This window comes from Hemicordylus capensis, chromosome 1, assembly GCF_027244095.1.
Source record: "Hemicordylus capensis ecotype Gifberg chromosome 1, rHemCap1.1.pri, whole genome shotgun sequence".
NCBI classification, from domain to species: domain Eukaryota; kingdom Metazoa; phylum Chordata; class Lepidosauria; order Squamata; family Cordylidae; genus Hemicordylus; species Hemicordylus capensis.
This window is the reverse complement of record NC_069657.1, coordinates 168,702,810-168,716,173: the sequence shown is the minus strand read 5'-3', so window position 1 is coordinate 168,716,173 and position 13,364 is coordinate 168,702,810. Positions and strand designations below refer to the sequence as shown.

Sequence of the window (13,364 nt, the reverse complement as noted above, 5' to 3'; positions counted from 1 at the left end):
AATTTCAGCAGTACTATGTTAGTTCAGATGACAGTCATTATGTATGATGCATATTTTAACACAGGCAAGGGGCCTGTGTTCAAATTTGTCCAGAGCAGGGATATTAACCCTTTCCTCTTTGTCATTCTCTTAATCTAATTCCCTTGTTCCAAGCTGCTATTAGACCTGCAGAGGAAAAGTACAGGTACAACGGAACTATAATGTTAAAATTATTAAAAGTTATTTATTTAACAAATGTATATACTCACCGCTTTCCTTTCTTACAGGACTATGTGGACTCCAATAAATACATTGACCATTTACTGACTCCGCTGGAAGAGCAACGCTGGAATGCATGGAGGTAAGTATAATTTATGCATACAAGTAGTGCAATCTCATGCAAGTTTATTCAGAATAAAGTCCCAGTGACTGACATTCTGGGCTGACATTGTTATGACTAAACTGAACAATTCTGAACTGCCTGTGCCAATGGGGGAGGGGGGAAGTCTAAAACAACAGTATTCAGAACAAGATTGTTCCACTACTGCTTAAAATTATGCAATTGCAGTTCCATGATTTATCCACTAGAAATACTGGACATTTTATCATCTGGAATGTATGCCAGTATCTCCAAATTGCACAGTTTTAAAGTAGTAGTGGAACAGCCCTGTTTCACAACACTATAGCGTTGTTTTAGACACCTGTGGTAGTGCAGGCAGTTCAGAACTGGCTTATGTTAGCCTGTGCTGAATTTCAGCTACTGATTTCAGTGGGACATAATCAGAAGTAATTGTGCATAGGATTACAGCCTTAGAAAGCAACATGATTTTCCCTGGCCTTGCTCTTGCCTTTGAATATAATAGTAAGTACTGACATTTCACATATGCACAACTGCTGAGTGTGTCCAAATGTTCATTCATGAGTACTTATCCCTGTTTGAAAGTTAGTGTTCAGTGAGATATGATAATGCTATGTCAGATTGACTGATAGCATACGCATCATCTTGCTCTCTTGAGCTGTTTGGGCTTCATGGTTGTCATTCTTAGTTACGTATATTGTCTTGTTCTATGGTAAGAACGTAAGAACAGCCCTGCTGGATCAGACCCAAAGCCTATCTAGTCCAGCATCCTGTTTCACACAGTGGCCCATCAGGTGCTGCTGGAAGCCTACAGGCAGGAGTTGAGGGCTCTCCTGCTGTTGCTCCCCTGCAACTGGTAGGGGGAGTAATGATACTTGTTGCATCGTTCACCTTGCTCAATGCTTCACTTGTGGAATGTTATCGCATATGTCATTATCTCAAAACATATTAATAAGGTTATTATTATTATTATTATTATTATTATTATTATTATTATTATTAATGCAATTTCTATACTGCCCTTCCAAAAATGGCTCAGGGTGGTTTACACAGGAAAATAAATAAATAAGATGGATCCCTGTCCCCAAAGGACTCACAATCTAAAAGAAACGTAAGACAGACACCAGCAACACTCATTGGAGGCACTGTGCTGGGGGTGGATAGGGCCAGTTATTCTCCCCCTGCCAAATAAAGAGAATCACCACATTAAAAGGTGCCTCTTTGCCAAGTTAGCAGGGGTTAATTAAGCAGAGGATCTTGTGTTTATCAGGATTCACACACAAATTTTCTGACTTCACCAACAGCAACTCCTGCATGACTATTTGGAATCAATTGTGATATGTACTTGCAAAAGAAAGCATCCATCACCACTCATTTGCTAGGATGATGTTTTTTGGAAAAAAGAAATTACCAGCTTGGCTGCTTCTTTTGCAGACATATAGCAATCCTATGCACATTTGCTTGAAAGTAATTCCCATTTGTTCAGTGGGATTTACCAACAGGTAAGTGTGCAGTCACAGACATTTAATTTTAGATGCCTTATATGTCAGTAAGCACATACGTAGTACAGGAGTGAATTCAATAATGTTGCTTTAAGCTATATTTATATAAGGAGTTATTATGCATATCTCATCTCTGTTATGCAGATCATTTTTCATTCTCTGCCTATTACTCATCTTCCATTCAAAAAGAGAAAAGATGTTTGGCAAATGCAAACATAATAATGAAGCAGGATGTGAGTAAGTGGTGCAGGTTGCATAGTATGGTGGCAGAAACTTTTTTAAAAAACAAACAAAAACAAAATGCTTGAACTTGGAGATTGAGACCTGCAAAACACCAGATGTGAAAGTTTACACACCTCACCCCTGTAAATTCCTTTTTGTAAGCTACACAAAAAAGAACAGGCCAGTTTAGCATTTTTGTAACTATGCTCTGAATTATAAAACTCTGTTGTCTGAACTTTCCCAGGTGCTGTGCTTTTGTAGGAAAAGGCCATTACTATCCAGAAAGATTTTGTTGCCTGCATTGAGCTTCTTATTTGCACACACTCATTAACTTGAGATGCTTAGGTTTATCAGGGCTGAGTCTGCTTGAGCATCTTTAAAAATGTCAGTGTATGAAACCAATTAGAGTTTTAGGATCATAAGAATTTTGTTTCCGAAACGGTTTCATATTTATATAAGCACATGGTAGGAACTGTGCTGCAATCAATAATTAAATTATGTAGTAGATTTAGGGTTACTTGGTCCCATTGGCTTAAGAGAAATGATACAGCTTACATTAAGAAGTCTGGCTTCCTGTAATGCTTAGTGGATTGGGTTGCCAGCATGCTTAGCTTTACATATTTCCAGAATAGCTGTTATCTGATTTTTTTTTTTTTAATATAGCTACAGAAACAAAAATAATTCCTGGGGTAACTTTATCTGAAGCCAGCAGCTTACATCTGGTCTGAGAAACCCTACAATCTGCCACAGTCCATGATCTGAGCATGTTTGATTATTTGTCCTTTTAAGGGAAAAATGATCAAACACAGAAATGTAAACAAGACCAGAAAAAGTATAATTTAATTTTCTTTTTACATATTGTGGTAATGAACCTCAATTCTGACCTTTAGGACAGGGTATTTCAGATATTTTCCCATTGAAAGGCTGCACGGACACACCAAGTTGGATATGATATAGCTGTGATTCCCACTCTCAGAAATGTATATTTGAATTAAAGCTATGTTTCAACTGTGACTTAACTATGCAGGGACTTAGCAACATTTAACAGAATGCTTTTGCTGTGTGAGAAAAAAACTAAAAAATATATTTAGCATTTGTATAGTGCATTCCAAACAATTTTACATCCATCCTTAAGATAAACATTATTATCCTTATAACAGAGCTGAGGTTGAGAGGCTTATCTAAAGTCACCCAGTGAGTTCATGGCAGAGGTTGGAAGGGAAGTCCTAATCTGCAGCTCAGTCTCTTAGCCTCTATACTACACCACTTCTTCAAAGGGAAGAATGGGTACACAAAGAAAGATCATGGAAGCATTAGTTGGATCAGAAGGTGCCTAGCATGAGTGGAAAGGGCCTGGCCTCATGCTGCAGTCCTCTCCTTATCCCATGCCATCTTGGAGGGTCCTCTGACCCTCAGTAATGAATTCAGGGGAAGTGAAGGAGAGGAACAGCAAAGAAGAGCACAGAATAGTTCTGTTGCATGAGCAGAGGAGGAGACAGACATGTTATGGTGTATGAGAGAAACTCTACTGCTCTGGTTCGAATCAATTTTGCCTAATTAACAAGTCAATGAATAAATACCAATATAAATATAAATTAAAATGACAACATAGAAAATATGTTGATATCTAGAACACAAATTGTATTCATAAACTCAACACAAGGAAAATATCCATTTTCACATGGTTCTATTCATTTTTCCCATCCTTTAAATACTTACCTTCAGTCACTGTTTCCATTTGAACCAGTCTCCAAGTCTTAGATGGCCATGCTTCCCATTTTGGAAGATTGTTTTGATATTAATATTTTCACCATAGTTAATGCATTCCATCCTAACCTATGGGGTTCATTTCAAACCACTTACATCAAAATATCCCAGCAAAATGTTATGAATAAATCTGCCCCCCCTCCCCCCCCCCACAAAAAAAAATCCCTTTGGCTTTATTAGAATTTTTTTTAAGGCAGAGAGAAGGAGAAATATCTAACATGTGGAAGACCATGGGAATAGCTGATGCTATCCAACGGCAACACTAGATTGTCTATAGTCAGACAGATGTCCTAATAAATCAGCATGGACCACTTCTCAGACTTCATTATGCCCTTGATTTGTGGCTGCCACAATTTTAACCTATTGGGTCATTGGGTATTGAACCTGACATTGAACGATAGCCCCCAGTTTACTCTAGGCTAGCTAATAAAACAGACAGACACAAATTCTGAACATTTAGCTCCTTCAGCATTACTCACAGCCTGGGCTGATTTATAGCAACCAGGCCGAGACGCAGAGACTGAAAGCGATGTCATGGTGCTCATACATAATGTCTATGCTACCACATGTAGAACAGTACATTAGAAGGGGCTTAACTGGATGTGGGAGGAAATCCCCCCCTCCCTTCCATTTTATAGAGCTTGATAGATTTTGCTTTCTTCATGTGGCATAGCCATCTGTTCTGGAACATGAAAATTTATTGCTACAATCACAATCCCTGGAGGACTGGTTATGGTTAGCTCATGTTTCATAACATTTTGCAAAAATAGATCAAGAACCTGCACTCCAGATCCCTGCCCTACCAGACTTTTGTAAAAGCACATCAGAGAGCCCTCTTAACAATCCATACAACTGGCTTCAGAAGTTTTGGTTATTTCTCCCTATTTTTTTCAGAATAAGTATTATGGAACGTATCAGGACAGTGTCAAAACAAGAATTTGTGATCTGAGGTCTGTATAATTGAGGCAACTGTCCTGTTCTTAAGTTATTCCACCTCCAGTGTATTACAGTGAGTACAAGAGAAGAAATGGGAAAACAACAGATTGCCACACACCCACTGGTCATACCCCAGCCATCCATGCATTCAAGTGTTGTAGGGCACTAGACTATGTGGAGAGACCTTTCCCACATTCAACACTGTCCTTTGCAGATGAGTGTGTAGGCACCTGGGGTGTGGTGGATAATGACCTCAACAGCAGGGTGTGTGGCTAGACAGTATGTTTGTTACCCCCTCATATGGTCTTTGTACATGGCGACGAATAACTTCTTAATAGGCTTAAGATCTGTTCTCAGTTTGTTTTTGTTACATTTCATACTTTTAATATGTTGATGCTCTCTTCTTGTTGACTCAGCTTCTTGCCAGATCAAGCATGGATTAATTCCACCATACATAACTAATATTACAGATGAAGCTTGACTCTGTATACATATACATGAAACCATTAGGAGGTATGGTGTTATCCATTTACTGATGACACCCAAATGTGTTTCTCCATATCATCTTCATCAGGTAATGGCATAACCTCCCTAAATGCCTGCCTGGAGGCAGTAGTAAGCTGGATGAGGCTGAATCCAAATAAGATGGAGGTACATCAGCTCATACTGCACAGGAGGAGGCAATGGTAAACCCCTCCTGTATTCTACCAAAGAAAACCACAGGGCTCTGTGGGTGCCAGGAGTCAAAATCGACTCGACGGCACACTTTACCTTTACTTTACTGAATGTGAGGGTCAAGATCCTAGAGATGGTTTAGATAGAGAGCCAGCGTGGTGTAGTGGTTAGAGTGCTGAATTAGGACTGGGGAGATCCTAGTTCAAATCCCCATTCAGCCATGATAATAGCTGGGTGACTCTGGGCCAGTCATTTCTCTCTCAACCTAACCTACTTCACAGGGTTGTTGTGAGGAGAAACTCAAGTATGTAGTACACTGCTCTGGGCTCCTTGGAGGAAGAGCGGGATATAAAATGTAAATGTAAATAATAATATTCCTGTTCTGGAAGGGTTTATACTCCCTCTGAAAGATCACACATGTAGCTTGAGAGTGCTCCTGGATCCAAATTCTCTCTCTGGTTACTCAGGTTGAGGAAGTGGCCAGGAGGGCTTTTCATCAGCTTCAGCCAGCTGATTTGTCAGCTACACCCATTTCTGGAGGCAAAGACCTTAAAACAGTGGTACATTTGCTGGTAACCTTCCAACGTGATTACTGTAATGCGCTGTCCATGGGGCTGCCTTTGTACATAGTCTGGAAACTACAACTGGTACAGAATGCAGCAGTCAGAAGGGTCTCTAGGGGCAATCTGAAGGGGCCATGTAACACCAGTTTTAAAAGAATTGCACTGGCTGCTGCTGTGTTCCTGAGCGAAATACAAATACAAAGTTTATTACCTATAAAGCCCTGAATAGCTTAGGTCCAAAGTACTTAAGAGAGCACCTCCTTTGCCATTAACCCTGCCACCTATTAAGATAATCTGGGAAGGTCCGGTTGCCACTGGATTGTCTCGTGGCAACTTGGGACCTGGCCTTCTCTGTGGCTGCCCCAGGGCTTTGGAATGCACTGCCTGTCAGAATAAGAGTTTCTCCATCTGTGATTGCTTTTAAAAAGACCCTTAAGAAACACCTGTTCAGTGTTCCCTCTAAGGCATGTGCATGTCTGCATGCTCACACATATTTTGATGTCCGCTCAGTGAATTTTAGATCCCGCTCGCGTTTAATCAGGAAGGCCCCAATCTGAATGCATATGCATGCGTGCTGCCTTGATACTGCCACCCAGAACAAACTTCATTCTGCGCACAAATGAAACAAATTAGAGAGAACATTGCGCCTGTTCTCGGATTTTAATTAAAACTAATTTTAAACTACTTATTTTTTTTTCCTGTTTTACTCTGTGAAATTGTTTTACTTGTTTTTATTCTGTGAAGTGTTTCAGTTATTTTTATGCTGTTTTTATATTGGAATTAGGGTTATGTACACCACCTATCTATCTATTCTGTCTGGCAGTATGTATAAATACATACATACATAACACACCCCAAATTTGTTCTTGTATGACAGCAAGTAGCTCATTATTTTGTTTTTGCTTTAACTTAAAATTTATTTGTAAAAGTATTTCTAGAAAGAGGGCTATTCACACGTGTTTGTGAGCTTGTGTAATGAACTGCATGTGGAGTCAGAACTCTGTGTTAGTTGTGTATTAATTTACAAAAGAGAGAGCTTGAGTGAGGAGTGGAAAGGACATACTGAATTTGCAGTTAGGATGTTTACATAACTGAGGTTTAGATTTGGGGTGCCTCTGCCTTACCATGGACTAGTGTCATGTTCTAGAATAAAGATATAGTGCAAAAATAAATAAGAAGGATATGTGCTATAGACATGGCAAAGCTGAAATACAGGATAAAGACTACACAAGGCATTTTAAAGCAAGGAATTAAGAAGGAGTCTTTGAAGTAAAATGAAATATATACCTGTTGAAAGTATTAGCATGTTTCTATCCTTTAGAGTTTTCTGTCTGCAAACTAAGGATTGTCAAGCGTTAAACATGTTGTTTTGTCCTGTAATCATAAACTTCCACTGGGGGAACTTAATTGGTCAGAAGCAAATTACTTTATAAGAATTCTTCATAGTAAAAAGAGATTAAAATAACAACTGTGATTAGTTTTAAACTGCTTGCCTAGAAAAAGACTAATCTCCTGGGAATACGAGACATAGAAAACAAATGCAGAAACCTACATACTACAACCTACATTTTTTTCCTTTGAGGGGAAAAAACTGCTACTCCAGATATAACCATAAGTGCATGTTATATCCAGATTTATCATAACTCATTTATTCCCCCTGTGAAGGAATTTCTCAAGAATATTACCAAGCAGAACCAAGGTCAAGGCAGACATAGGATGAATTTCGATGATCATTTACCAAGTTGCAACGCTGTGAGGCTCTTCTCACAACCAGCAAAAATCAGGCTAGGAAAGCCTAGTCCTATTTTTGCTGCTTGTCAGGGGCGTAGCAAGGTTGGAGTGGGCCCAGAGACAAGATTTTAAAATGCCCCCACCCCCCGAAGCTCAGCTCATGAAGTAAAAAAATCTTAAATGAGGCTGAATAGTGGTTACAAAAAGCATCTATCTATCTATCTATCTATCTATCTATCTATCTATCTATCTATCTATCTATATCTCCTATGTGCCACAATAGAACATCATACTAGAGAAAGACATGCTGTTCTGCTAGCTCCAGATCTTAACACTCACATCAATTTCAGAGGATGAATACAACTGAAGGAAGCCCAGGCAGGTGCGTGGCTGGGGGGATTCAGTCATGTGACTTGCCTCTGGGGCCCCCCCCAAGGCAGTGGGCCCCCAGACAACTGTCTCCCCTTGCCCTATTATAGTTATGCCCCTGCTGCTTGTGTAAACCACCAGGCTCACAAGCGGGCCCGGTGGTTTACAAGCAGCTAACCCACTTGAGAAGCCCTCCCCTTAGCCCAAGTTAGCAGAGCAAGCACTCTGCTAACCAGGGTTAACGGATTGTGTGCTGCCGCAGCATGGCTCCACAGCAACTCATGAGGAGACCCCAGACCGGGCGGCTAAAAAGCAGCCTCCCTGCTCGAGGGTCTCTCCAGCATGCTCTGTGCGCTCATGCAGGGCATACTGGAAGTTCCGGGGGCCATGTGGCCCCCAAACTCTCAAGCCCCCACCAGCTCTGTGACGGAGCTGACAGTCGTGTGGGTGGCTGATCCGGCCACCCAGGCAGGGCTTGCTGATTGTCTGCAGGGAGAGCAGGCTTAGCCCGCTCTCACTGCAAACCCTTCCAAAGTGGTTCTCACTGATTGTGAGACCCGCCTCTGTATGTAACCACTTGATAAGCCAGTTTGTACTGGCCTTCTGGATAGTGTGAAGAATGTTACTGGTCTGGCTTTCCTAGATTTTTCATTGAGTGTGGTTGTGTGATCATATTCTCCCCACTCCTCTGGAGAACAATATAGATGACTGCTTACCAAGTTAACAGGTTTAGGTACCACTTGGTAAATGGCAGCCTGAATATACCCACAGGGTTCTTAGCCATATTATATAGTGTCCCAGAATCTCAGATACCACACGTGTCATCCGGTCATAAAGCTTCAAGGATCTCACATCTCATTAGTCTAAATGCTTTCAATTTTAAAAAATCTATTAGGATATCCCCTAATTATTAGGATATCCCCTAATAGATGTTTCTTTTTTAGAATATTGAACAAAGACAACAATTCTTAACCTTTTTCAGTTTTTTGCTTATAGTAGGAAGCATTCTCAAAAGACTTAACCTTTATTTTTGCATAGTTCAAACCTATTCTTATTTATTCTAATCAGAAACAGTTCACTGCCCTAGTCATGTTTACTCAGATATAAGTAATTGTGTGTAGGACTGCAACATTAACATGTGGCAACTCATTAGGCACAGAGCTGCACACACTTGATTGTGCTCAAAGGCAGTGCCTGGCATGTTGATTAACTAAGGAAGCATGTAAAGCGGGCATGGGACATGATGAGGACCTGTGTGCCGTTTCCCCAGTCTCTCTGCATATGTGCTATTGCGCAAGTGGGTGAAACATCCTTGATGTCCCCATGTTCTAGAAGAGAGGAAACATATTGCTGAGAGTCAATGGCAGGTTTTCAGTCTTCCAGATTTCTTACGGAATGTGTGCAGAGTGAGGATGTTTCAGCCACTTTGGCAATAGCGTGTGTATGTAGACCGGCTGGAATGACGGACTGGAATTCTGTGCAGGCCCCCATTGCTTTCTGGAGATTTTGCATCTCTAGTCCTCACCATCCTTCTTTACGCACATGTGTTGTTAGTCAGCATATCAGGCAGTGTTTAACTATATGGAAAAGAACCGAGAACTTAAAGTTCTTGGGACATCCATTGTAATTTCCTGCTTGCGTTACTAACAACTTGGCAGAGCAAGGAGGGGGCATTTGAACCTCTGAAGACTGGCATATAATTTTTATTTCCCCTATCATCAGATGGTAGTGAATTTATATCCTGTTTTTAATCACTTGTAAGAAAATGTTCAAGATGATTATTAAGTGGGTAGGGAAATCTACTATCATGTTCATGCTTGTAAATCTGGAAAATTCAGTTCCTCTAATGATTAACCTACACATGCTTCACTTAAAAAGTATAATAAATTAGAGGCCTTATTGAGCAGATGCATGGCTGGCTTAACAAAATAGCTGAGATGCAAATTGATTTATTTTTTCTAACTTTAAAAAAGGTCTTGACGAAAATATTTTATTTAGATTTATTTCATGGAATAAAGATAATAAATGTCCCCTGCCAGGTTGAAAGGCACAAACTCCAGCAGGGAAGAGGGCAGATAGCCTAGTAGACATATGGGTGTTTGTTCAAACTAAAATACATGAATGACCATATGAATTAATTCTTCCTTGGTATTCTTTTAAAAAAAGAAATCAGTAATCTTAGAAACATCCTTTTTGTTTTGTTTTGTTTTCAGAGCTCTCATTCTCAAAAAAATAACTTTCTTTGTGGTCAGACAGAACTTTAAAAGGTAGTAGGGGTTAGAAAAATGTTGAGATTTGATTGTACCTGATCCCATCTGTGTAAGGCAGATGGTTATTGTCTGGATCTCTTGAACTGTAGTCCATGGTTCAGTTGCAGGGCAGTAGGCACAGCATGTCTATACAACTGAAACATATACAAGGGAAACATAGGTCCACAGAAAGAAACAATGGCTTTGAGAGGAAAAATATTGGATTAGATGCAAATCTAAAAATTTGATCCAGATTAGAGATTCATTACGGAAAGAGACCTTTGAGATACAAATATCAAACAAATATGCAGATATATTTTCTGGCTTTGTGAAGCTTAAAAAAATTAGTTGTACTTTAGTTTAAAAAGAAAGGATTAAATGCTTTTCAAACATATAAATTGTTCCTTCTTGAAAATCCCATAGAAAAATATTATTTTTCATTTCTAGTACAGAATCTGATTCTGGCATATCATCTTGTCATGTTACCTATCACTGAGTTTATTGAAACTGCTGCTGAAACTGCTCCTGATGCCAAGACTTGCTGTTTTAATAAAGGTGTGTTTAGGATGGAGGCTTCTAAATTGAAGCATGCAGCATCTCAAAGCACTTTGCCACTTCATAATTTTGCAACACCATTATGTTAACAGCGAAATACAGTAGCTCGCATCCTGAATAGTGAAGCATTGGTGCTTCAGCTAACTCAGCTCTGCTGCTGGCTCAGCAGTGGGGCAAATTTAGATGACCTCCCCTTCCCCAGGAAGCACTCTGTGCCAAAATATGTCCCTGAGGATCACTTAGCCCTCAGGGATATATTTTTGGGTGGCAGAGAGCGATTCTAGAACATAGGAAGCTGCCTTATACAGAATCAGACCATTGGTCCATCTGGCTTAGTATTGTCTACACTGACTGGAAGAGGCTCTCCAAAGTTTGAGGCTTTCCCAATCCTATCTGGAGATGCCAGGGAGGGAACCTGAGACATTCTGCATGCAAGCTTGTGCTGTACCACTGAGCTATGGCCCCATCTCTAAAGGGGAATAACTTACAGCAGACAGCACTCGTATGTAATAATCCATCCAAATGTAAACCAGTGCTAACCCTGCTTATCAGAGAAGATGATTCATGTTTACTCCCAGAATTCAAGCTCTCCTCCCCAGAGAAGGGAAGATTGTTTAAATCTCTGCACACACACTAGAATCAGTGCAATGTTAGTTTGGAACTCTTCAGATTCACTGGTGCTAAAAGTAAAGTGTGTCGTCGAGTCAGTGTCGACTCCTGGCGACCACAGAGCCCTGTAGTTGCCTTTGGTAGAATACAGGAGGGGTTTACCATTGCCATCTCCTGTGCAGTATGAGATGATGCCCTTCAGCATCTTCCTATATCACTGCTGCCCAATATAGATGTTTCTCATAGTCTTTGAGACATGTCAGTGGGGATTCTACATAGGTGGTTTTCCTGTTGCATCAGTGCTTTGTTAGGCAGGATGTCAGCATGTTAATGAGAATATTTAAGACATGAGTGGAAATTTATATGTCACTTGTATTGTTTTATATATTTGTGCATTTTCATCCCCCCACCCTTAGGATAAGTTACCATTGGAGTTTGTGACCCAAGTACAACAATCCAATAAATATGAGTAACTGTGATATGCACCAAGTGGCTTCTGCTGCTAATATCTACCATGATATCTTGAACTGGTTGTTTGTTCATATTTTAAAAGAATGTTTGAATATGCATGCAGATTGAATGTAGGAAATGTTTCTTAGTATTTGTTTATTTTATTTATTTATTTATTTATTTATTTATTTTTGCATTTTTATACCGCCTTTCATTAAAAAATAACCCCAAGGCGGTTTACAAAAGTTAAAAACATACAATAAAAACACAATAAAAACATCATGCTAAAAATATAAAAACAGGCATAAAACAATACAACAGATAAAAACACCCACAGCAGCAGTAAAAACGATTATGTAAAAGCCTGGGTAAAAAGCCAAGTCTTTACAAGCTTTCTAAAAGCCGTGATGGAGTCTGAGGAACGAATGGCCACTGGGAGAGCATTCCAGAGTCTGGGGGCAGCAACAGAGAAGGCCCTGTTTATCTGTTCCTCTTTGTTGCACTCACATGCTCACTCATATCTATATCCTTGAAAACTAGTGCATTCTCTAAAATAGCTTCCTTAGTGTTGCTGAACACATCTTTTCTGGAATGACTGCAGTGTTCCTATCTATCTTAGAGGAAGTGTATGTGCTTCACACCTCTGACAGTGTTATATGATTTAGTCTGTACAAGATCCCCATAAACCCTACATGGTAGAAACAAGATCCTCTATGGCCACACTCAAACGTAACCACTAACTGCAGTTAAACCTGGCCGAGGTTGTAACTCTGTTACACCCAAACGAGCAAAACTGTGGTTACAGCCTAAAAGCTTACTCTGGTTTGCATCGCCAAACTCCAGTTGAAACCTTTGGTTATGTTTAAGGTTCGCTGCAGACAATTGTGGTTTTGCCACTAAGGTGTTACGTCCAACTCCTGGTGCAGCTATAATAGCAGTTTCGTGCTGAATTCCAAACCCCAATCATAGAGGTGACGGTGCAGACCCATCCAGGGACTTGGCTGCTCCATGCTTTCGGTGCTTCTCACTGGAAGCCTCTCGGAATATCCGCCATGCTCCTGTCAGCTATGCAGCTGTGGACTTGCTAAGCTACAAAGATGCTGTTATGCTCCATCCTGGACTGGCCAGCCTGTCAAGCCGAGCAGTCAATCAGGGGCAACCACAATTCCCACTCTGTCCATTGCTCCCCACACCTGGCAAGCAGGGTGGGGCAGGGGATGGGATTGCGGGACGAGCTTTAAGGGCTTTACTCCCTAAGAAGGGAGCAGCAGTCATGTATGCTCACAAGCACAAACCCTCCAAGTGGCAACATGATCAGGACACCCCATCAGGGTGCCCAGAGGACAGCAAATGCTGGGGGTGGGGGAAGGATCCCCGGGCCAGGTATAAAAGCCCAAGG

The 13,364-nt window shown here is 40.5% G+C and overlaps 1 protein-coding gene across 15 annotated transcripts in view; it reads left to right on the top strand.

The window, feature by feature from the left end:
- Positions 1 to 13,364, top strand: part of NCKAP5 (NCK associated protein 5) — a 930,794-nt gene that overhangs the window by 295,933 nt on the left and 621,497 nt on the right. For all 15 annotated transcript variants that reach the window (XM_053253151.1, XM_053253227.1, XM_053253159.1 and 12 more), the window contains one exon: positions 267 to 340. In XM_053253151.1, the coding sequence (XP_053109126.1) occupies positions 267 to 340 (74 nt within the window). The remainder of the gene's footprint in view (positions 1 to 266; positions 341 to 13,364) is intronic.